The sequence below is a fragment of the Gadus macrocephalus genome, chromosome 6 (assembly GCF_031168955.1).
Source record: "Gadus macrocephalus chromosome 6, ASM3116895v1".
In the NCBI taxonomy this organism is placed as follows: domain Eukaryota; kingdom Metazoa; phylum Chordata; class Actinopteri; order Gadiformes; family Gadidae; genus Gadus; species Gadus macrocephalus.
In genome coordinates, this window is record NC_082387.1 from 22,588,851 (window position 1) to 22,613,544 (window position 24,694).

Genomic DNA, 24,694 nt, shown 5'->3' on the forward strand with positions numbered 1-24,694 from the left:
TAACTTTGCTCAGGAAGCCCTTTGGATGTGAACTGATCCGAAGAGATAAAATCCCAAAAAGTAAGACTTAATCAAGTAGCCTTTAACTTATTTTTGAGCACAAGGAACACAAAACAACACGTAGTGGATTTAGGACAGGAATGCAGTGCCCTCCTGCACAGGGAGAGCACTGCATGACCTCATTCTCACTGATGCTCAGCAGATGGGATCAGAGTGGTCTTTAAACATGGGCCTTTTCCATGTCTTTGATATTTAAACCAACAAAGAACAGACAGGTTAAGAATATATCCTGCCGCAACTTCTGATAACTATTCCAAACCCTTCCTACGACCTACTAGAAAATCTAGTAACATATTATCTAGGAATTGTTTTTTACATGCTTCTTTGGACAAAATACATTTGTTTTTAAAAGAGAGTAATCTTAAATGATTATTTGCTGCTTTGGTTGACCATAGTAATTAATTCATGGAGAGTAAAAACAAAGAGACAGTATTTATATTCTGGTCAAACACATTTTATTTGCCAACATACATAGCACTGTTCACAAGCTGCAATCACCATGTTTAAAGATATGGAAAAAGGCTGGTCGCATAGCAGAGACTTAGAATATGTGTGTGTTTGTATGTGTGCATGTGTGTTTGTGTGTGTGTGCATCTCGGTGTGTGTGTGTGTGTGTGTGTGTGTGTGTGTGTGTGTGTGTGTGTGTGTGTGTTTGTGTGCGTGCGTGTGTGTTTGTGCATGCGTGTGTGTTTGTGTGTGCATGTGTGTGTGTGTGTTTGTGGCTGGCGCGCTCGGAGAGAGGCCCCTCTTCAGTTGGCTCCGGCCACTGCAGGGGGTTGCGGGTGGTGCGGGGCCCGGGGCAGGGGCCGGTGCGGGCCCTGGGGCGGGGGCCGGGGCGGGGCCCGGTGCGGGGGCAGGAGCGGGGCCCGGGCCCGGGGCCGGCGCCGGGGCCAGGTCGTCGAAGCAGCCCCTCTTGTGCCACTGCATGTCCCTGACGCGGCGGACAGACTGGATCTGGGGCGCGGGGGCCGCCCAGTCGTTCCAGTGCTTGAAGTCTCCGCGCTCAAAGATGTACTGGCGCCCTCTGTAGCCGGGGTACATGTAGCCCACCCATCTAGAGGAACAGGAGTGCTTAGAACCAGATAACACTCCTGAATAGACGCACACAAGGACGGGTGCCATATAAAGGGATTCATATGAAGATATTCCCTTTGTTGCACAACTGAATCCAAAGCTTCACTGCAATATCGATTACAGTATGCTGAGAGCATACGTTCCTTCTCATGCACGGCCCCAGGTGGGAATCAATCAAACCCCTAATCCTGACAGTTGTGAGGTCATGCTCTGCCAATGAGGTTATTGAGAAGATGCTGAACATGTGGACCGAGCAGAGTTGAGGAGAGGCTCTTACGTTCCGTTCAGAGCCTTGGCGCTTCCCACGCGGTCGTGGAAGCCATGTCCCCACAAGCTGGGCACGTCGTCCTCCACAATCTCCATCTTCCTCCCGGCGAAGCCCTCTTCCTCAAACAGGTGGAGTATATGCTCCGCGCTGTCCTGAAGAATCGAACGCGGACAATCATTCATTCACTAACACACTTTGGACACACACTTTAGTCAAATTATAAAGTGTTATTAAGAAGAAAAATCTAACAATATCTAAAATACTGCCCTCTCTTCCTGCCACACAGAATTCCCAGTTTATTCTATCTATTCTATGTATATAACTTGATGGATGCCATGTAACATTACAAAAAACACAAACACACAAATGTCTGCCCGGAATGGAACAGCAGCTTTCCGGCTCAGAGTGAACCTCCAGCCACGGACGGAGGAGGGACCCACCACTTTGAGCGGTCTGAGGGACAGCAGGGAGGAGCTGCTCTGGCTGCTGGTCCAGCAGTCCCAGTGGGGGTATTCTCCCCTCTCTAGAATGAACTGCTCGCCAATGAAGGCCTGGCACTCATAGCCCACCCAGCTAACATCAGGGAACAGGACAAGGGGGGGTGGGAGGGGAATATACACAGAATAAGAAGGGGATAACATTGAACTGCATTTGATGCTTCCAGTTGAATGATTGCATTCTTCATCACATTGGACTAAAATGCGATGTTTTCTTGCCTTAATGTTGTATCTTATGTGAAGCAGCTAATGTAACATGGATACGAGAGCAGGTCGGTCAGGTTCAGCGTTAGTTACTTACGGTGCCTGCTCCACTATCAGCGAGCCCACCTTCTCAAGACCCGTCTCCGTCACATCGTTCAACTCAGAGGAAAGCTCCACCTTGCGTCCCCGGAAGTTTCCATATTCAAACAGCACCACCTGGATTAGGGTTTCAGGGTTGGGGAGGAGGGGGGGGGGGGGGACTGTTTACATCACACTGAAGGGTACACCTGCTGAAAACAAATTGGATGGGCAAAAAGACTACAGAGCGTGAGAGCATTGAAAAGAGTAACATAGAGGGAGAGAGAGAGAGAGCGAGAGCGAGAGCGAGAGAGAGAGAGAAATAACTAGATAAGACAGTGTGATGAAGGGGAAAACAAAGACTTTCAAACTGTGTTTTTGAAAAGGTTTTGGTGATTAACTACACATGAAGAAAGAGGGCTAGGTTTGGGGTTAGAACGGGCTGCCTCAGGGCCTCTGAGGGTGGGTCGGTGGGTGTGGATGCGGTCCCGCTGGGTCTGCTGGTACCTTGTAGGTAGCCACAGCCCCGCCCTGGCTCGTCCCAGGGTGCAGCTGCTCTGGGGCAGTGCTCTGCTGGTCAGACATCCTGTACTCCTAGTGTCCTGCCGAAACACACACACACACACAAACGCATTAAGTCATGCACACACACACACACACACACACACACACACACACACACATGAAGGCACGCACACACACACACACACACACAGTTAACGGTTTCAGAAATATGTTAATCGGCACATGATTGCACGCTCTCTCCTTGAGGGGTATTCTTCCTGAGGTTGTCCATCATAACAAAAAGCTCCCCCCCCCCCCCCCCACCCAGTCTTTGATACTTCTAAAACAAACACCTGAGATCTCAAGGACGTAGTAATAGAATAATTCAGTCACAATTCAGTCCAAGGTGGTCATCCAGATCACAACAGACTCCTTCCTTCGCCCTCCGAGCCTGTTCAAGGCTGAACAGAGACCCCGACACATCATCATCATCACACAGTGGGGGTCCGGCGTTACCTGGATCCGCGCGCTAGTGATTAGGCAGCGGCTCTGCGTTGGTGAGTCTGCGTTGGGAAGTTTGGAAGGGACGGTGACACATGGGAGGACAGGAGCTGTGGGGGGAGGGAGGGCGTATTTATGGTTTATATCTGGCCACAACAGCAGAAAACAGCCAGAGCTGTTGATGCAGCATGTCTGCCACTCACATTGTGTCCGTTCCTCTGCCTCTCAATAGGCAGCTGTGTTGGCACACGGCGGCCTGCCCGCCTCACCGCCATGTGTGGCGCAGCGGGACAGCGAGCCAAGAAGAGGATTGGGGGGAAAACAGCCCCGCTCAGCACAAACACCCCACACACACACACACAGGTTAGCATAGACCCCACCCAGCCCGCCTGCCCCCCCGTCTGGCCCGCACCCAGCTTCCTCAGACGCTCCCGTAACCACATTCAGGCACATATCAATGCCTTTATAATTGTATTATTATAACCCCTTATCTAGTAGTTTAACCAAACTATCAAAACAAAAACCTTTCTGCCGATGGTTCTGTGAATATTAAGATGGAAATATTGGCACCTATCATGTCGTTTGCACACCTTATTAATATGAGGTGGATTATGATTGTGATATGGAAATAAGAATCACTCAAGCCTGTAGCTCACTGCATATATATCTTTATTAAGAATTTAAACTTTAGGACACTGGCCAGTACAACACAGTGCAAATATAAATCTGTTACTTTCAAATAAAAAGAAAAATAATGAACATGAACATGAATAAAAACATAAAAAACAAATCAATTTTTTTTCCGTGTACGAGAGAAATAAAAAGTAATTTACAGACGTATCGAGGAGGGGGGGAGATCGATAAAAAAACTGATAGAGACTTGACGGAGTCAACATCCAGTTGCATTGCAGTAAGCATTTCTATACCGCAGAACCCCCCAGATGATGGTTGACTGCCCAAGGGTGGCCGACTGCACACGGGTGGAGCCGAGGTGGTGCTGCAGCGCATTAAGTGACGTAGTGCTGGGTGGATGTTGGAGACCGACTAAAGAAGAGGAGGAGGAGGAGGAGGAGGAGGAGGAGGAGGAGGAGGAGGAGGAGGAGGAGGAGGAGGAGGGCTAACTATGTTCATCTCGCGTTTTGAAGATTTTCAAAAGAGTGAATGTTTTTGTCTCGTAAGAGGCCTTTAAGTCTCATCCCTCACTCATGTGGTTCATCTCATGTGATGTAGTGATTTGCTCTTGAGCAAAGATACAGGGGGGGGGGGGGGGGGTGGGGTCCAAGGGAATACAACAAGGCAGCAGGAGCTAATGAACGTCATGTAGTGAATGGATCAAGTTTCCCCGCCCTGGAAGATGATTGACTTACAGAGAGGATTCCCTTTGTTCACTCAGTGCTCAAGAAAATCAGCTTTTAACAGTGTTCCTTAAAGTAAATGCATACACACATATGGGCCACTTCTTTCCGCAACTTACTTAGGATAGAGAAAATAAAAATGATTAACCCGTAGAATACAAAAATAAACAGTGGCGCCGAGACGCCTTGTTAGAATGTAGAGGAGTGTTACATGATTGAAGACCCAGCCGGCCTCTATAGTGTTGACAAAAAAATAGTGTCGATACAAATACAGCGTTTAGCAGTAGGGTAACGCACAACGCCCCCCCCCAGCTGGTAGGGACATCCGCCGCGGCGCTGGGGTCCGATCATGTGGAATGTTAAGCTTATGGATATGCTTCTGTGCAGTGAGCAGGTACGAACACGTCCACAACCGTCGGTACGCTCACTGAATACAAGGAAGACTGAACGCCGGCAGAGGACTGGAGAGCCCCTCCAAACCGTGAATACTGAAGCACGACCGGGTGGTCGGTGGCGTTGTCGGGTGGCGTTGTCGGGTGGCGCCGCTGCTCACGCTATTCTCAGACGACCGTTCTCTGGAGTGCAGCCGGACAGGACATTCTTTTTTTTGCTCGTCTTTTGTGGTCGTGGTCGGTGATAAAGTGTAAAAGATGATGATTAATCAGTGATGAAGCAATAAGATATTCAATGTTTTCGTCGTGCCATCCGTTTGACACTCTCCGGGGAGAAGGAAAGCAAAGGCACCGTGCAAAAATATCTGATCCTGTTTTTCGGAAATAATAAAAAAAGGAGTAGAAATGCGTTAGCAGCATCAGCAGTAGTAGAATCTACTCCAAACATCTCTCTGGCCCGGGGTCCAGGGTCAAAGGTTAAGGCCTCCGTTTCGTTCAGAGATTCTTGGGTTTTAAGGCCACCTGGAGGAAGGAGAGAGGACATATATCAACACTGGATCCTAACCACAGCAAGGAGAGAGAGAAAAAGAGAGAGAGAGAGAGAGAGAGGGAGGGGGGAGAGGGAGTGAGAGTGAGAGAGAGACCGAGAAAATAATGAAAGAGAGGAAGGAGTAAGTGAAGGGGAAAACAAAAAGGAAATGGACCAATGAACCGTCTCCCTTACCTTCTTATCTATTTAGAATCGTCGTAGTCATACTGACTCAGTCTTTTCTTGGATTTCAGCTCTTTGAGCCACTGAGGAGAGTCCTCCAAACTGAATAAAATAAAATAAATGAAAATGAAATGAAATTATATCACTTTCAGGAGAGTGCTTAACAGGAGTGAACATGAGGACAAACATAATTTCCTTGAAAAACCCTTCCTACCCGTTCTCTCTACCACCAGAAGGGGGCAGCACACGCGTGGCTCGCGGGAGGAAGGGGGACTTGGGCGATCGAGACAACTGGGAGGGAGAGGGAGTCCCCACATCGACCAGGTTGTCAGAGTCGGCCCTCTTCTTCAGCTGCGACTGGGGACAATGAACCGTACAATTGAATCAACCCACACTGAACCCTAATCACCACTTACAGCCTCACGAGCAGGGCTGCTTTGGGTAGGTCCATTCGCCTCACCTTGAGAGCGGAAGGGTCCATCCCAGGGAACAGGGGGATCCTCTGGGGCTGGGAGACTGCATTGGTTGTGGCGCGGGGCTCCACTTCTCTTGTCTGCTCCTCAGGGTCCTCCTTGAACTCCGGCTTCTCATCTGTCAACAAAATGGAGGCGTCACATTCTAAAGGGAATACATTAATATAGTCACACACTTTCTGTCGAAGAAAGGTACGGCCTTCAGAAAACCCTCAGTTTAATTCAAATGAAAACGACAAATGCTTAATTTTGAGCGTCGCTCGTTTTGTGAGTTTGGAAGCAGAGTGAGGGAACGGACGATGAAGAGCAGACTGAAGCCCACCTGTGGAGTCTCTGAAGCGCCAGTCGTCGGTGGCTCCGCCCTCTCCCTGGGGCGGGGCGGTCCTGGTGGGGCGGGAGCGCGGGGCCCGTCTCTTCCCCAGCTGGGCCCTGGAGCGCAGCACGCTGGTGTCAAGCAGCACCGTGGACACCTGCTCACCAGGGCCAAAGGGACAGAAGGTTAGAAAAGACGTCAGAAATAAGAATACGTTGAATAATAATATATTAATATTAATAATCACGTGTGATTCATCATCGCCGTTTGATTGAGAATGTGTTTATTTATCAGCCCATTGAGATTTCAACGGTGATAAACATGGCTGTTTTTAATAGGCTACATGTACGGTAACTTTGTACACATTTGTTACTAGGCCTACTCTGCTAAATATATATGCAAGGGATAATGTATGGAACGCCGGTCATTATCGGGAATATAAGCCCCGACAGGGCGAACAGGACACCGACGCGCAGCGAAGGCGTCTTGCATCGCCCTGAAGGGGCTTATTTTCGATATTGACCGGCGACGTTCTTCACACGGTGTGTCTTTTTACAATTTATTCGTTACCAGCATTCGTAGTGTTGATCAGCAGAGGAATAATTTGTCCGCAAAGACGGTGTCGTCGCTTAGCAACGGAACACGCTGGGGTTGACAAGTTACCACAGCGGTCGGTTGCACCAGCAGAACGTAAGGTCCAACTTAGGCTACGTTGAACGTAAATCACCCAAACGTTCGACTTTACACTCTACTAAAAAAATAGCAGTTGCACCAAGCAGATAGTTTCAACGTAACACTAAGTTATAACTTATCTTTTACACCTCCCCTCTAGCTGGTGTAAGTTCCATACTAACGACAAAGAACCGTTAAAAGAAAAAAACGTAAAAAGATTTCAACACTAACGCAGGGTAAAGATGGCTATTCGTTTTGAGCAATGGGAAGAGGAGTTTCAATGCGATTTGCGCCGGGAACGGATTGTCCGTGACCGTATCGATCCATTTCTTTATTATGATGATGTTGAATTATATGCGCGATTTCGGTTTTGCCGGGCGGAATATTATATTTATTTATTTATTATAAAATCCGCCATCAAATAGCTTAACCTCACGCCTATACAGTCCAAGCAAATTTTAGAGAATAAATGACTGAAACGGTTTTGTTTGCCCTCTCATTGGGGTGCTAACGCGTCTTCACTCGGGTAAGGTGGAAACTTGCCGGTATTTCCTGTTTACATTGTTATCTGCCAATGATTGGTTTGAAATTATCTAAACGTCATTAAAAGCGACACTGGTACAGTTTATGCACTACTAGTAACGTTACAACTTAAGTTATGGTGGTGCAACCAAAAGTTAGAACACCTTTAGTTGGACACTAGCTACGTCGAGCGTAGGGTTACGGCGGACTTTACACCCGAACTTACGATCGGCTTTACGTTCTGCTGGTGCAACCGACCGCAGACCACTACCCATGCAAGTGAACGGAGCGTTCCACGGCATTGAGAAGACCCGTGTAATAAAGGCCTATAATATTTCTGTTTATGGCATAGATTTTTAAATACAAATACAAATAACGCTCGATCAAAGGCCCGGCCCGACCCGGCCTTAGGATAGTGGCGGGAAATATCGGCCCGACCCGGCCCGTGGTTCGGGTCGGGTCAGGCTCGGGCAGAGAATCTAAACACAACCCCTCTCTAAGAGAGAGGGATACGTGGGTACGGGGTTGTTAAGGGTACGGGGGTGCGTGCCTCTGGTAAGGAGAGCGGCTGGCTCTCGGCCGGGGTTGTCGGGGGCAGACCGGCAGAGCCGTCCAGCTCGGAGGGCAGGCCATGGTGGGCCGGCGTGTGGGAGGGAGAGGGCTTCCCTGGCGAAGGGGAGAGGGCGCCGTCTGAAGTGGGCGTGGCCGGGGTCAGGCTACAAACGGAGGGATGGATGGGAAAAGACAAAAATGATTCATTTTGGTTAATGTTGTAATTATTCCATTGTTATTATTATTATGATTATGAAACTGCACTTAAAAGGTTGTGTCAGCGATGTTGGGTGACGTCACTTCAGTTTGCATTTGAAGCGAGATCCCAAACAAACAGAGCCAGCCCGCCCTTCCCTTCCGTGTTTCTTGCACCCAGTAAAAACTATCATAAACGCAGCGCAAAAAAAACCCACAACACCCACCCCTTGTCGGTGATTGGATCGAATACTATTTATTTTGGTTATGAGTGGTTGGTAGTACCCTTTGTTTTTGTGTACGATCTCAGAGCATAGGCTGCCTACAGAGACACGTTTTTTGGACGGCCTGCTTATGGGGCGGGCAGCTAGCGGATCGTGAGGAAAGATCAGATGAATGAGATCATTTATTTTTTGGCCTAGAATCGCCGATACAACCTTCAAACTGATACACATAAAAAGCAATATTGCAATGACACAGTATGGCCACAAGGGGTCAGTTGATGCCTGGATGCCTGGAGAGAGAAGCGACTAATGAATTTAAGGGGAGATGTGAGCTGTGTCCCGAGGCCAAGGCAGGTAATTGGCAGCATTGTCCTGCCAAGGCGTCTCCGGTCCCGTAGGAGTGAGATGGTCCAACGAGGCTGCGGCCAACGGTGACATCATTCTAACAGTTGCGGTTCTTTTATACAATTTACAAAAAAGAAAAGACGTGTATAATTGACATTATTATTTTGATTTTTTTGACATTGTTAAATAGACGGGGGCTGATGTTCAAAGGAGACACTAGACGCTAAGTCCTACCTATTTGTCTCGAGGCCACATGAGGATCCGTTACATCGGAACAAACGTGGACAACAGATCGGGAAGAAGTGCAGCCGACGACAACAGCAGCTTTGAAAGACAGCAGTGCTCCCAAATCAGACTCTTATTTAACGTTTGGTCGGGAACCATGGCAGACGAAGGAGAACATCTCCGCTCCAAAATACGCTCTTGAGAGAGAGATCTTGTTATTTGAGGAAGAGTGGTTGAACCTTTGTGGGGCTATTTAAAAACCATAAGCCTTTAAAGGGGAAATATTCTGAAAACAACACTTTTCCTGGGATTTGGGGTGTTGTTTTGGGTCTCTTTTTTGAATGTCGGTACATGGTTTCTTGAGTGAGATATGCATTTCTGAATGTACCCCGCCTAGTTACCAAGCGAGAGAGTCCGGTGCCCCCTCCTACGTAGGAAGATAGTTGAATATTACCTCCCACTTCCCAATCCCTCTCCAATCAGAGCATCGCTAAGATTTTGTGGACCAGTGGACGAGCTCGGGGGCGGAGATGTTTGCGCATTTCAGAAGCAGGGATATTCCATGCAAAAATAGATGTCTAATTTGTCAGTTTGCCATGTGACTGCCTTGCAGGGAGTCCAGAGCTTCGGCGGCCGTCTGGCAGCTCCGGCGGGGGGAGCTCGGTGGTAGTCCGGCAGCTCAGCTCCGGGAGTACAATCCCTTTCTCCTCCATGTCGCAGTTCAATATGGACTTCAGAGAGTCAAGGCCAAAGTTCCGTTGCCCCAATTCTTCTCAACCATGGCCGGGATAATCCCCACTACGAGTCTTTACTTGTTGGGGAAGTACCAGAGACGTCAGACGCCATCTTTATGATTCATATTATCATCCGAGGCGCACATAGCTTTTGGCCGCGATATTAGATATATTATAAAAATACCAATGGAGGCTTCTCCAGTGAGGAGAGGGAGGAAGATCCTCCTTAACATTGAGAACAAAAAATGTAGGCTAGGTTGCCCAGACTACTTTAAGGAATTAATGCCCTTAAATAGGAATACTTTAATGCCTTTGTATGTGTTATGTTCGTTTCCCTCGGTAAAGGGACATAGCACCCCCTATCGCCTATTGACAATTACTTCAGGGAGGACGTTCCTCCCTCAGCCTCCATTGACTCCCATTCATTTCCCCGAAAGTGTTGGCAGCCGTTGAATAACATGGGGTTCAATGGGAGAGGAGAAGGAAAGTCCTCCTCTGAGTGGGTGTGACTAGCTAAGGGATCTGGACCCCGCCTACGTCGATTCACGAATAGGCTGGAGCCCTGGTTGTGCTATGAACCAATAAGCAGGAGTCCTGGCTGTGGAGCAGCCCGGAGGGAGGGGTTATCCCCTGAAGTCTAGACTACGAGAACCAACGAACCCGCTCAGTCGAATGCCTCGCTTCCACCGAGCGGTGCGCTACTGTTATATTGACGTCTCCGTAGCCCGCGGGCTCCGCAGGCAGCCCGCGGCCAGGCAGGGCTGCCCGCGGCCGGGCAGGGCTGCCCGCGGCCGGGCGACGGAGCCCACGTGGAGGATTGACTTGATCTGTAGATGAAGTCTACAGATCTTAATTGGCTTAACACCATGACCAACATTCTGAAACACCCATTAACATCCACATTTGCCTGAAACAATGACGGCCTGCGTCGGCCTGAGTCTACGTGTACGTGTACTTGTGAGTGAGTGCGTGTGTGTACCTGTCGTCCGTGTGCAGGCCCGTCTCCCAGGTGCCGTACTGGCTGTCCGACTCCTGCACCAGCGTGTCGGGGTCCTTCAGCTCCTCCTCCCCAGACCCCTGGTGCTGCAGCTTCACCTGGAGGGAGGGAGGAGGAACCAGAGAGAGGCAGAGGGGGAGGGAGGGAGGGAGGGAGGGAGGAGGAACAAGAGAGAGGGGGAGGGGGAGGGAGGGAGGGAGGGAGGGAGGGAGGGAGGGAGGGAGGGAGGGAGGAGGAACAAGAGAGAGGGGGAGGGAGGAGGAACAAGAGAGAGGCAGAGGGGGAGGGAGGGAGGAGGAACAAGAGAGAGGCAGAGGGGGAGGGAGGGAGGGAGGGAGGAGGAACAAGAGAGAGGCAGAGGGGGAGGGAGGGAGGGAGGAGGAACAAGAGAGAGGGGGAGGGGGAGGGAGGGAGGGAGGGAGGGAGGAGGAACAAGAGAGAGGCAGAGGGGGAGGGAGGGAGGGAGGAGGAACAAGAGAGAGGGGGAGGGAGGAGGAACAAGAGAGAGGCAGAGGGGGAGGGAGGGAGGGAGGGAGGGAGGAGGAACAAGAGAGAGGCAGAGGGGGAGGGAGGGAGGGAGGAGGAACAAGAGAGCGGGGGAGGGAGGGAGGGAGGAGGAACAAGAGAGCGAGGGAGGGAGGGAGGGAGGGAGGAGGAACAAGAGAGCGGGGGAGGGAGGGAGGGAGGAGGAACAAGAGAGAGGCAGAGGGGGAGGGAGAGAGGGAGGGAGGGAGGAACAAGAGAGAGGCAGAGGGGGAGGGAGAGAGCAAAAGAGGGAGAGAGAGAGGGAATCAACAAAATGTTAGCACGGCGCTAAAGTGATGTGTGCAAGACCATTTCACAATTTTGTCCCAAGCGTGACCCAAAAGTAGTGGTAGTGGTACTGGTAATGGTCCTGCTGAACGGGCCCAGAAAACAAAGAAAGCCGTCCTGCCCACAGACAGACTCTTACATTTCTATTTGGAGCACATTTGAGAATCCTATCGAAACGATTTGCATATTTCTGCAAGGATATGTGGAATATAAATCTTTCTGAATCACAAATCCATGTAATAGATGTTTCTATAAGTGTACCACAGGAAGTCATTCACAAAGCACAGTGTTTCCCATACATAGACCACTGTGCGGCGCAGCGCCACAGAATCAACACCGAGCGCCACAAATTGATTTAGTTTTTTTGTGCTTTTTCGCGATTTTGAAATAAAAATGAGCGTCCATTCATTCAGCTCCGCGTAGCACTCTTTCTCCCCGTCGTTCTTGTTCGCACACAGAGACAAGCGCACATACATGCCAATGGTGCGCGGGTACACTACCACTTATTGGATAAACCTGCGTATCACTGATACATGCACACGCACTGACAGCGGATTCTCAACGCGCCTACAAAGGAAAACCCGAAGCACAACACATTGTTACCTGGTCTTTGGGAAATACTGAAGCATCATCACCTCCATCTCCTTACAAAGTTATGGCGTGGCGCGGCCCCATTTTGGACCCCAAACTTAAAAATGGTGTCCACATGCCAGTTGTGATAATACACCCAAATGCTAATCCCTCCTTCTCCATCCATCTCCATTTTATGACAGAGCCTCTCACAAGTGTGGTCCGCAAGACCTAGTGAACGTGAATGTGGAGTGAAAGGCAGGTTTGGCGTTTTGGAGGAAGGGTCTGGTATGCGGCTCAGGGTTAGGGGGACAACGCTGTGCCTTTCTTTTCCCCCGTTTTAACCCTAATGGGTTAAAACTAACCCATTAGGGTTAAAACCTTTTAAGATAAATTTATAGCAAGGGATTTTTTTTCCAAAGCGTTTCCAAGCAGCGTTTGATGAGCTTTGGAATTCCCTTCCTGTAGGGCTAGAGCCCCAATATGGATATTGCTGGTAAAGCTTAAGGCGCTGATTCATTTAAAAGACAAGTCTATCTTAACACAAGTCCCTCTAGGCTCCCCATTAATAGTGTGTTGCTTTTACTCTTCGGCAGTCCTCTCAGGGAGGGGCATCACTCCCTGTTGGGCGAGAACCACCAAATAGATAACCTTGTATGTCCTTTAGGCCCTCCTTTACATAAAACAGACCACAGGACTCTGGCTCATTACCCAAGTTTGCTACACCCACCAATTACATCCATTCTTGCAGGGCTAGAGCCTCCACATGTATTATTTCAGTTGAGTGGCATGCCCTCGTTCAGATCAAAGTGTCCAGTAGGGGTGCAATTAAATATATGCAGCTTGCCATGATCATTGCACTCAACAACAGAATAAGCCAGTACACACGAGGATGATGAGGACAGACCTCCCGCATATGAGGGGTAGCACTCGGGGGTCTCAGATATTGTTAACTTAAGTAATTCATTCATTAGAATGATATTGCCAACTGCGTAAATGGGTACCTTAAAGGAGACATATTTTGGCGTTTTCACAACAAGTTAACTTAGTAATTGAGTTCCAGAAAACATGTTTTTGAAGCTGTTTGCTGGAAACAGCTTTTAGGAAAAAAGATCTTGCCTACAGCTATTCCCCTCTGCCTCAGTCCCTTCAGAATGCGCTGTTTCTGGTGTCTGTAGCTTTAACGCTAATGAGCTGCTGCCCATTGACCAATGAGCTGTCAGACTGAACCACAGCATGGAGAGAAGGGATTGTTGCCGTTTGCGGACTCCTGGAGCTCTATATCTATATAATATAATAATAAAATTATAAATGGGTATTTATATAATATTTTATCTAATACCACGGCCAATGTGCGCCTCGGATGATATTATGAATCATAAAGACTGCTTTTGACGTCTCTGTCACTTTCAAAACAAGTGAAGACTCGTAGTTGGGGATATCTCGGCCATGGTTGAGAAGATTTGGGGGAAAGGAACTTTGGCCTTGACTCTCTGAGGTCCATGAACCACGACATGGAGGAGAAAGGGATTGTATTCAGGGAGATGAGATGCTGAACTGCCGCCGAGCTTCCCGCGCCGGAGCTGCCGCCGAAGCTTTGGCCGAAGCATATACACAGAATATATGCGTGCATGTCACAGAAAATTAAATGATGGCCATAAATTGTAAACAAGCGCATATCAATATATACGAGAACTGGGAGCTGTGGGGTTCCGAACATTCATAACCAGAAAATAGCCTAGCCCATTTCTATTCTCAAAAAACAGCGTAAGCTCATGAAAGGTAACACTTATAAAAAGAGTACAGTATGCTTATGTACACATATCTAGAAAGATGAATTAATTGGAAACGTATTGTTGTTCGAAAATGTTGAGATTCAACGTTTCCATGGCTGACAGTATAGTATGTGATACGTCAGGTTCCCTCTGTTGACTGGGGTGAAGAGCAACACATGCCTGCGAGCCTCTCTGCTGTTGTGGCAGAAACAGTGGTTGCTAGGTTCACCACTCCCAGTGAAGGGCTGGGCAGCAGCTCAGGGGACATGCAGGCGTTTACAAGGCTGCCTGTCCCGCGTTCACGCAGCTCGATTGAACGTGCGTGTCTGAGCAAAGTGTTGGTGAGATTAGGGATCCTCACGGAGATAATGGGGGAGACCAGAGGACGAGAGAGACACAGGGAGGGACTGCAGGAGAGGGAGGGAGAGGGGGATACAGAGACGGCAGAGCAGACAGAGAGGAGCAAGAGTGAAAGAAAGGAAGACACGCATAAAGGGACAGTAAGTTGAAGAAAGACTGACCGAGACAGCTAGTCAGGGGGACAGACAGCGAGTCAGAAGGACAGAAAATCAGACAGAGACGGTGAGTCAGAAGGATAGAGAGAAAGACAGAGATGGAGATAAAGAGACACGGAGAGAAAGTGAGACAGGACAGACCGAGTTGAAGGGGTGGGCCTTTCAGAGTGCCCTCTGTGTCTAGTGATGCGAGCGTCTTTTAATGAGACTGACAACAGAGAGCTCATTGTCCTGGAAGCCATCAAACTGCAGCCAACGAGTAGAGGCATGAACCAGCCAACCGACGAGAACCATACCTGTGAGTGAGTGAGTGAGTGAGTGAGTGAGTGAGTGAGTGAGTGAGTGAGTGAGTGTGTGTGTGTGTCTTTCGTCCTCATTGAACGCTCCTCGGAGCGAGAATGCGTTTGAATATCTACGTCAACATCTCACGATGAACCACCCTTGCAATGGCTCAGGAACACCCGAATTAATAAGTAGTCAAAAGATCTGCAACAGAGGCTTTCCTTTCCTCCAAAAAGGTATGTTTAAGACGGAGGCTTTGCTGTGCAATGAAGTAATGACACTTCATTACGCGTCAATGAAAATAACTCAAGTTTTGAGTCGGATGGAGAGGTCTACCTTTTAAAGACTCACAGAGGAATACAGGCAGAGAACAATGCTGCAGGATGCCATTGGTCAGTTCAGCCTTTCCGGTCAGGCGGAGCAGGGGCCGCTGGAAGCCGTCAGTGAGACGTGGAGCAGTGCTACCTCTGGTACTCCTTGTGCTCAGTGACACTCTTGACGTCCCCGTCGTCCCCAAATAGCAGGGTAGCACACTCGACCACACAGGCACACACACACACACACACACACACACCTCCAATCCAACTATTGATACAATGGATATCTAGCAGTTAAGGATATGTTGGGGGACTGGTCGGGTCAGTGATTAGTATTGAACCGACACAAATCCACAGAGAATTGGCTGCTGCCGCAAGTTACTACGATGATGGACAGGAAGGATAGCTAGGCCTGACTGAAACAACAATCGGACAGATTAAAACCCAAGGGGAAAACATTGAGGTGATGCATTAGCAAGATTAAATGTCCCGTGGTGTGCAAATTTAATTTGCTGTGGGTGTGTGCATGCATGTGGGTGTGTGGGTGTCTGTACGTGTGTGTGTGCGCGACGCGTGTGCGTGCAGCTTCTACACACCCAGCACCCACCTGCCCTATCGAACACACACACACACACTCACAGGTTAAGACATGTCGGGAGACTCAAACCTCCTCATCCGACTGACTCACTCACACAGGGGCAGACGAGGCGTGGCGTTTAGTTATTCTTAATCAAAAGGTGCAGCACTCCACACTAGGCCAGTGTATTTGCATTTCCACTTGGGGGCGGTTGAATGCATGCGTTCCTCTGTGTGAGAACCACTCTGTTGACAAGCAGAACAGCAGCGGCCCTGCGGACCGAGGGAGCCAGGCCATCCATCAAGGACCCAACAGCACTGGTCATCCAGACATGGGCCGGCCAGCTCCTTCTCCGCCCTAACAACGTTAGCCAGAGGCAGCCTCCCTCCCCGACCGCCACCCCAGGAAGGGTGCGTCAGCACAGCAGGACAGAACAATGAGTGGATGGATGGAGGGAGGGATGGTGGAACAATTAAGAGAAGAATAGATGGGAGGTTTGACCAGCGAGAGAAGGGGCTAAGCGATGACGGTTTCTTGAGGGGTCAAGAGAGACCGCAAGCTCGTGATGATAGATGGTGAATGGTAAATGGACCACGTTTATACAGCGCTTTTCTAAACACAGGCCACTCAAACAGCTTTACATAAATTGACTCACATTCCACACATTCACACAGCGACAGCCAGCTCTTTGGGAGCAGTTATGGTGAGGTATCAAGATCATTATGATCTTAAATCCAAAAAAGCTTAATGATTTGGGAAACTGTGTATATGAAAGTTGCAAGTTAATAAAACGATAATTATCAAAAAGACAGTCAATCATTTCAAAGAGGTACCGTCAAGGAGATCTGACTTTAACTGTTAATGTGGCTGCCCAAAAATCCATAGGCTGGAACATGTTGTTCAACATCAAGCACCTACATCAATCTACTCCTCTGCTGAGTCTGCCAAAGAGGAAAACAGTTCCCTGCGCACTCCCCAGCACATTAGTCCGATCGATGGCAATATCCAGGAGATGATTTAAAGAAACAGTCCCCTGAGGCCTAATCTACATGTTGACCTCTGACCCCAGCTTGGGTAACAAAACAAACGGCAATACCTTCTTGGAACATACGGAGAGCAGCAAATCCTGTCGTAATGCAGAGCATAACAGTATGTACTTGGAATGCAAAAGACCTGACTCGGCTTAGACTTAGGAAGGACCCCAGTCTGACTCTGGGGCTATTTTGGGCTGGGGGGGGACTAACATAAATACTCTTATGTTAGGGACTAAGTTGAAGTCCACTTGGTTTATATAGAAGACTAACATCCAAGGAGTAGAGGACCGTTGGGCACTCCAGCTGCGTACCTCAGAAGCCCAACAGTGGAACGGACATGTTCCTTGAATCGAAAGGACCGCGAGTCAAGGAGTGGCTGACAGATAAGTTATCAGCCCCTCCCTATTGACCGTTGGTGTCGTAAAAACACCAACGGTAAAAACTGAATGCAATCTAATCATAGACAGTCTTAATCGATGTGGTGTTACCTGACTCACCGCAGCAACTCAGGACTAATGGAACGATTTGACACAACACTCAAAACATCGGGAAATACTAAGTTGCTGCAGCCGAAAACCTCTTGTGGGTCACCAGCCTAACCAAGGCCCTGTCTTGTATACTGCCACCAAAAAGACTGACCATCGACCTTGTCCTCACTTCATTCCATCCCTAGTCACCACCGGCAACACGATCCAGGAAGCAGAGCAGCGACGAGGATGCAAAGCAGCAAACCGGACAGCCGAGGTCAGGACAAGTGGAGGACAGTGCAGTGCAGAGACAGCGATCCGCGCACCACAACACAAGTAATAAAAGGCTCCTCCGTGCACCACAAGCAGAGACGATGACGCAAACCAGCGTCAGACACCCTACGGCAAGGGGACCCGCCTGTACCTGCCAAAGACGTGCAGCAAAGCATCTCACTGATCGAACTACGATTAAGAACATTGCGGATGGTAAGCCGTCTTAAACATTTTTCCGGTAGAAGTACGCGTGGAGCCCCCCCCCCTCCCCCACAAAGCCTGTTCCTGGGGGGGGGGGGGGGTTTCTGGTGTTGACGTGTGGTGCGTCTTACGGCGGTGGGGGTGTTGGGCGCCGTGGTGCGGCGGCGCAGCGACAGCCGCTGCTGGCTGCGCAGCGAGAAGCGGCGGAACGACTCGCGGCTGCGGGAGGCCAGCGAGCGCAGGGAGTTCGTCCTCTTGAAGCCGCCGCCGCCGTCGTCGTCGTCGCCGCCCCGGGGGCCGCCCACGGCGCTCAGGGCCCCCTGCAGGGAGCGCCGCACGTTGCCCACCCAGCCCGTCAGGTGGGAGTGGGCCACGGTCAACTTGTCCCCGAGGTAGTCCATGGCGGTTTGGGGGCACGGGCAGAGGGGCTTGGTGGTCTTGTCTGGATCCAGATGTGGCGTGAGGTTGTCTTGTGTTGCTCTGTTTTAGGGTTTGTCGCCCCGTCCCTGTGCGGCTCTCTGCGTGGGAGACGGTGAGGTCATGGCTAAGCTAGCTCAGGAGATCCAGATGAACGGCACTTAAGCCCCCTCCTCTCTCACACACACACACACACACACACACACACACCCACACCCTCTGGGCTACGGAGTGGTGCGCCTCGACAGGCCCTTCTTCAGGCCGGTCCTGCTGCTAGTAATCAGAAGTCCACGCCTTGCCCCCCCCCCCCCCCCCCCCTACTCGCCGTCTGATGATCCCGCTGGGCCCACCGTAGTGGGCTGAGGTGAGGTGGCTCAGGGTCCCTCGTCCACTCAACAGACTGAAATCCCTGCCCGGCCCAGAAATCGTTCTTCACGCTTGGTGCCCTATGGCGTCGTGCTGAAGCACAAACAGAGCAACCGCCTCAGAGCACTGGTAGGGGGAGGGGACAGGTGGTGCCCTCACGCCTTCACCACGGGACTCGACAACGACGTCCACACCGGAGGCTCACCCACCTGGCGAAGACGACGCCAGCGCTGCTCAGCAGGAAACCACAAAAAAGGTGCGAGGGGAACCGACGAACCGAGCGCCGACACGGAGCTCCACTGACGGGCTATGCAAATAACAAAAGTCCTCCGCCCACGGGGTTGGGTGCCCTCAGTGGGACGGGCGCGGCGGGCGGCCAATCAAGAGCGTCCCGTCGTGGTGGCCTCCTCACGCAGTCCCGAGAACAAGCGGCAAAGGAGACGATCGACCGTGGCCGCGTGTGCGCGGTCGGTGAGGGAACGCGTGCGGACGGGCGGGTCGGTCGGCTCGTTCCTGCTCCCAGAGGGGACGCGCGGTGCACAGAGCGGACGCACGCAGAGCGCTGCGGTGAGAGCTACGCAGCGCAACCTGGACGGGGAGGAGGGGGACAGGGCCAACCAGCGGAGGAACAGGAATGACTCAACAAAAACGCGCTCTCCTCCGCCTCCTCCTCCTTTCTGATCCACTGCAGGTACAGGCAGGTGTGTGAATGGGAGAGAGAGAGAGAGAGAGAGTGCCGTGGGCTCCCCGGCATCCTGCACCGTCCGCTGTAGGACTCACAGTCCTACACACACACACACACACACACACACACGGAGAAACTGGGAGGGAGAGCGCAGAGTGGAGCCGGAGAGGAAGGGAAGGAAGGGAGAGGGAGAGGGAGAGAGAGAGAGAGGAAGGGAGGGCGGGAGGGAGGGAATGTGCCAGTGAGAGAAAAAGAGAAAGAGTGAGAAGGGGAGGTCCCCGATTCAGTGTGAGAGGAAGGGGAGGGGAGGGGCTGACATATGTGCTGCGGTGCTCTTGCTCGTCTGCCTGCACTCCTGCAGTGTGAGAAAGTAGATTCTCCCTGGCTGGGTAAGAGAGGACCCATAAGAGCTAACACAGGAGGGGGTACAGAGACAGACAGACAGAGAGGAAACACACTGACTGATCTATGAATTATTTGATGACGTCGCTGAAGGCGTGACAGACTGGCAGAGCGAAAGAGAGAAAGACACAAAGAGGTGTGCATAAAGCTCCCTAATGTACCAGAGACAGGACAGGTACAGAGGGCACACAACGCAGGCCAACCCACAGATTGTGTGCACCTGTCAACCGCTCTGTCGTCACCACAGACGCGCGATTTAACAAAAGGAATCACAGTGTTCAAAATGAGTTTGCTTATACAAATCTCTCCGGGCGTCATGCAAACTGCCCAGCAGGACAGCCCGGAGCCTCTCTGACATCCCTTCAGTTCGGTCCTTCTGTGTCTGTGTCAGTCCGTCAAACTTAAACTGCTCAAACCGACGCAGTCCCCAAAGAAAACAATGGCAGCATGACAGACCTCAAAGACTTATACAATAAAGTATTTTGCCCTTCCCGTGTGTGCCCCCTGCTGGTGTGCTTGTGTAGATTCATGAGTAGGTATTGGCAGTCTCTCATGTCAGGTCTCCTCAGAGCATCACAACACACACACACACACACACACACACACACACACACACACACACACACACACACACACACACACACACACACACACACACACACACACACACACACACACACACACACACACACACACACACACACACACACACACACACACACACACAGTGAACAACTGATAGACTTAATGCAGTCTCATTATTACTTTTGGTTTGATTCAATGTGTTTAATACTTCAGTAAAACACATAACACTGCATTCATAGCTAAATAACCGTAAAAGTTTGATGCAATAAGGATAACATGTGACAGCATGATCAGCATGCATGTGGAAATTACTGTAGTACACAACATCACCCTCACACACACACACACACACCAAGAAAACCGTAAATAAATTTGCTTGTACCTTCAATCTGTCGCTGCTCGGTGAAGGCGTGCTGCCCCAGTCAAATGAGGCCATCACAGTAAAATGAGCTTGAGTTGATGCTAGAGTGTTGTCGTGGCAATTTCTTCAAGAGATATTGTGTATAGGACAGATGAGACTTCTACATGCATACATTAGACTCCTCTCTAGCAGAGTGATTCCAGGATGCAGTTATTTAAACAGTTTCACATCCTCCCCACAATGCAGATAAATGCAGTAAATAATCAAATCAGGTAATGTTAACCCATTAAGGAGAACAATGCATGAGAGGAGGCCTTCTCCCTTGTGACAGATTTAGCCCAAGCACAAAGGGTCACATTTAAATGACACTGAGAAAAGGTAGGGCGGCTAGACAATACAAGGAACAGAAAACAAAGCTTCAGATGATTAAAAGAAAACAACATATGGATTTTTTCATGACTGTGTGTCTGTGTGTGTGTGTGTGTGTCTGTGTGTCTGTGTGTCTGTGTGTGTGTGTGTGTGTGTGTGTGTGTGTGTCTTTAAGGGTCATTTCCCCAAGATACATGAGTCAGGGTTAGGCTACGGACGTGATGCTGATGCTGGCTGGACTCCTCTCCCATGTTCCCGCTCACTGTCTGCCAGTCATTTAACAACAGTGACTGTTTCTCATAGAGCCGTGCATTTCGGTTCAGTCACTGATCTCCCGGCGTTGTCGTCGGAGGAGGCTGAATCTAGGTTAAGTGCAGGGAAACGCCCAGACTCAGCACATCTACAGGGACTGCGTGTCAGGGTCTCCAAACTGCCTGATTTCCATGTGATTTAGGTGGAAGGGAAGCCAGGTCACATGGTAGAATACCTATGCAAACACGGCGAGCATCCAGACGGGATGCGAGGCTAAAGGAGAGCTTGAGTCTCGGCTTTCAGTGTCGGGATGGGATTCTTGGGAACTTTGGTTTCTTCCACTTTCTTTTTAAAAACAATTGAAACAATTTTAGCCAGCATGAGCAGAGCATAAGACTACAGCTTAATACTTATTGTCCCTTCATGATGTCTTCAAATTTCTCTTAACATCTCAGCCCAGAAGGGATTTACATCCGTCTAAGTGGGTCGTTTCACTCCGAAAAGTCTCACGGTGGAGGTGGAGAGGGTTGAGGTGTATTGTGAGCACTAGGGGGCGCTAGTGGCTCCATGATTCTCACCATAATTACTTAAACAGTGTTTTGATGCACAGCTAGTAACGCCTTGCATACACTAGATGATTTTTAAGATGAAGAAAACATGAGCGACCACAGACAACGATAAATTAAGACACATTTAACTGTTTTGGTCGTTAAGGGTGTGGACAGCACCCACACACTCACCGATTCCATTCCCCAAAAATCCAGTCTTGATCTCAAAACCGGAACTCACAATTTCCGTCTGGCAATCAAAGATGTGTCTGTAGCGGCCATCATCCAAACCCGGTGGCCATCATCAATAACAACTAAAAGAACTACAGACAAAGTCATAGAGATTACGTGAAAATGGACCGCACATGTTGCATCTAGAAGAGTTAACTTGGATCGCTCTACTTTGCCAATCCATCAAAGTTTAGCTTTTCCTGCTACGTCTTCTGCTGTGTGTATCGGTCAGTGTGGCTCCGATCTTCTTCCCTACGTTACGATCCAAACCTCGTGTACCCGGCACTCGGATAACAAATCAAAAAGATTTTTCACGATTAAATATAGATTACGAAATGTTTAATATTTGCAATTTCAAATGGTTGCAGCCTTGATCAGTTTTGGGGAATTAAAACCCAACCATAAGACACCTCACACCACAGGACAATCCTGAAGATGAAATCGTTAGAACTTTTAAACCTTTGGGGCTTTGTTGATGGGAGGCATCAAAGTGTGCCCTTCAGTAGCTGAGGGACGGTGTTGTGAGCCTAACAAAGGCAGATAGAGAGGGAATCTCTCTCTCACTCCCCCCTTTGTCAGAGAGGTTTGTCAATGCAGCGTCACGGAACATATCAAAGAAGACTGCCAAGGGCGTTGGGCAAGCATGATCCATGGCCTTTCAAACTAATGCGTGTGTGTGTCTAACGCTTAAGTCATGAGCCAAGAAAACCATCCAGGAAGAGGAGGCCAGGGTAAGGACTGACGCAGTGTTTACCTCCCAGAGGTCATTCGTCATTCAGAGGGCGCTGCCACACAGCATTTCCCTGAGCCATCGGCTGGCTGCTGGCTACGCAGAGCGTCTGGAGACCATGGGCCGTCATGTTGGACTGACCCAACCCTGAATTACAGGCCTGAGGAGATGGTTCAAAGCCGGTTTCCATGCTGTGTGTGTGACAGAATGCCACTGATGTTAGTCACCAGTCTAGTGAATACGTTCCCGCGTGAGCCGTCTGCACACCTCTTCCTACTGGCTAGCAATTTCATCTTTTCAATTCTCTTGCCTACCTTGGACACACACACACACACACACACACACACACACACACACACACACACACACACACACACACACACACACACACACACACACACACACACACACACACACACACACACACACACACACACACACACTTGACCCCTGTATTAGCACATTGACGTGTTCGACATAGAACAAAAAACATAGCAATTTAGGTTTTGATTCTTGAGCACCGCCTCCTACCCCAAAAATGTTAAGCTGGTCAAATGCCAATAAGAGCCTACTCGAATAACCTACGGCTTGCTATGGTATAAAGGACGGGAAGAAGCCTCAAACAGGACCCAACGAGACTCCTGCTCAGACAGGCCTTTGGAACCAGGTCATGGTAGCTTTTTAAGGTGGAAGGCGGGCTCCGCACTCACCCAGCCTGGACGGTCCCCCTCCCTGTGGGCACTGCGGCTCCTCATCCTGGACAGGCTGACCTCCACCGGGCCCTCCGGCGGGGCGGAGCGGCGGCACACGCTGCGGGACCGCAGCCGGTTCAGCTCCTGACAGGAGGAGACCGCGGTCATTATCTCAAACGCACAAAGAGCTCAGAAATAGACTTGGAGAACGGGATGATTCCAATCACACCGTATGTTGGTTATCAACAACGCCGGTGTTGTTGATAACCAACAGTTGAATTTCATTGATCAAAAAGTGACCAGAGTAATCTGAACTTAACACTTTTTACACTTCCACTACTACAGACCCAACAATCCACAAACGGATCCACCAATTCAGTCAGGTTTCCGAGTTCATCAGGATATTCAGACACAGTTAAGGTTTGAGCCTCAATGTTGCCAAGCACACCAAACCCATTCTGTAAAAATCCCTTTCTAGATTAAAATATCTCATAAAAATATCAGACAGACAAAAGCACACTAAAATGTATACATTGTCAGCTGTCAAGTGTGACTGAATCAGGTTCCCCCTGTTTTGATACTTTTCCTTCATGTAATAAATATATTCATATATCCCATTCATATATTCCAACATTATCCCACCTCCTTCTCCTTTTGCTGGGATATTTATGCATGAAGTAAAGTAGTTGACCTTTGATCTCACATGCTTTGGGAGAGCCCAGTGTTTTAGAGACTCCATGAACGTTAATTGTACATCTTCTTGGTCAAGAGCACGAAAACACCAGTGAACAGCTTACAGGTTATTGATTCTGGTGCACTATGGTCTGTCGTACATATTTGTTCCGATATACTTTAACAAAAAATGGGATTTCAACTGACTAGACTCTAGACCTGCCTATGAGCCATGGACAAATTCCCCTAAGTTCGGTCTGTTCGGCAACATCGGACCCAAACGTTAACCGAGTCCAGCTGGAGGAGATTGGAAACGTGTGTGCTGATAGGCTTTAAGAAACCCGATAACCGACACGTGTGAGGGTTTGATTCTGTCCCTAGTCGAGGGAAACGAGTGCTTAAAACAACAGTATCTCCATAGCCGTTTGTATCGACAGGATGAGATCGAGCTATTGGATCACTTCACGTAACTTGATTTACAGTTGTGGAATTTTTAAATAAGCACAAGTAATATTTTAACTACATTCAGTTCATAGGTTCTATGTTGGCTGAGTTGTCGACAGCCAGGTGAATAATTTGAAAAGTAATTAGAAACCAATTAAATGTGTCTATGAATGATGACATGATTCAACGAAAAATAGAGTTTGGAATCCGTCAACGGTA

At 49.5% G+C, this 24,694-nt stretch overlaps 2 protein-coding genes across 5 annotated transcripts in view; both read right to left on the minus strand.

The window, feature by feature from the left end:
* Positions 1 to 492: 492 nt before the first annotated feature.
* On the minus strand, positions 493 to 3,527 carry LOC132458809 (beta-crystallin B3-like). The gene is made up of 6 exons (XM_060053114.1): positions 3,202 to 3,527; positions 2,689 to 2,783; positions 2,201 to 2,319; positions 1,843 to 1,975; positions 1,412 to 1,554; positions 493 to 1,114 (listed from the first exon to the last, which is right to left on the minus strand). The coding sequence occupies exons 2-6, from the start codon at positions 2,764 to 2,766 to the stop codon at positions 505 to 507; spliced, it is 1,083 nt and encodes a 360-aa protein (XP_059909097.1). The 5' UTR covers positions 2,767 to 2,783; positions 3,202 to 3,527; the 3' UTR covers positions 493 to 504.
* Positions 3,528 to 4,274: 747 nt separating this feature from the next.
* The window catches only part of si:ch73-138n13.1 (coiled-coil domain-containing protein 88B), a 29,181-nt gene continuing 8,761 nt past the window's right edge, over positions 4,275 to 24,694 (minus strand). For 3 of the 4 annotated variants that reach the window (XM_060053062.1, XM_060053061.1, XM_060053059.1), the window contains 8 exons: positions 23,378 to 23,503; positions 10,880 to 10,995; positions 8,176 to 8,341; positions 6,441 to 6,588; positions 6,106 to 6,263; positions 5,860 to 6,002; positions 5,658 to 5,747; positions 4,275 to 5,455 (listed from right to left, as the gene is read on the minus strand). In XM_060053062.1, coding sequence (XP_059909045.1) covers positions 5,666 to 5,747; positions 5,860 to 6,002; positions 6,106 to 6,263; positions 6,441 to 6,588; positions 8,176 to 8,341; positions 10,880 to 10,995; positions 23,378 to 23,503 — 939 coding nt within the window. In that variant the 3' untranslated portion in view covers positions 4,275 to 5,455; positions 5,658 to 5,665. The remainder of the gene's footprint in view (positions 5,456 to 5,657; positions 5,748 to 5,859; positions 6,003 to 6,105; positions 6,264 to 6,440; positions 6,589 to 8,175; positions 8,342 to 10,879; positions 10,996 to 23,377; positions 23,504 to 24,694) is intronic. The other variant, XM_060053060.1, reaches the window with a different exon arrangement.

Bases quoted from the DNA above. Each gene is read 5' to 3' on its own strand.
- LOC132458809 (XM_060053114.1), bottom strand. From the start codon at position 2,766: ATGTCTGACCAGCAGAGCACTGCCCCAGAGCAGCTGCACCCTGGGACG. The intron at 1,976-2,200 runs GTAAGTAACTAA...CCCTGATGTTAG, and splicing joins CTGATAGTGGAGCAGGCACC to CTGGGTGGGCTATGAGTGCC. The intron at 1,555-1,842 runs GTGGGTCCCTCC...TCGATTCTTCAG, and splicing joins CCCTCAGACCGCTCAAAGTG to GACAGCGCGGAGCATATACT.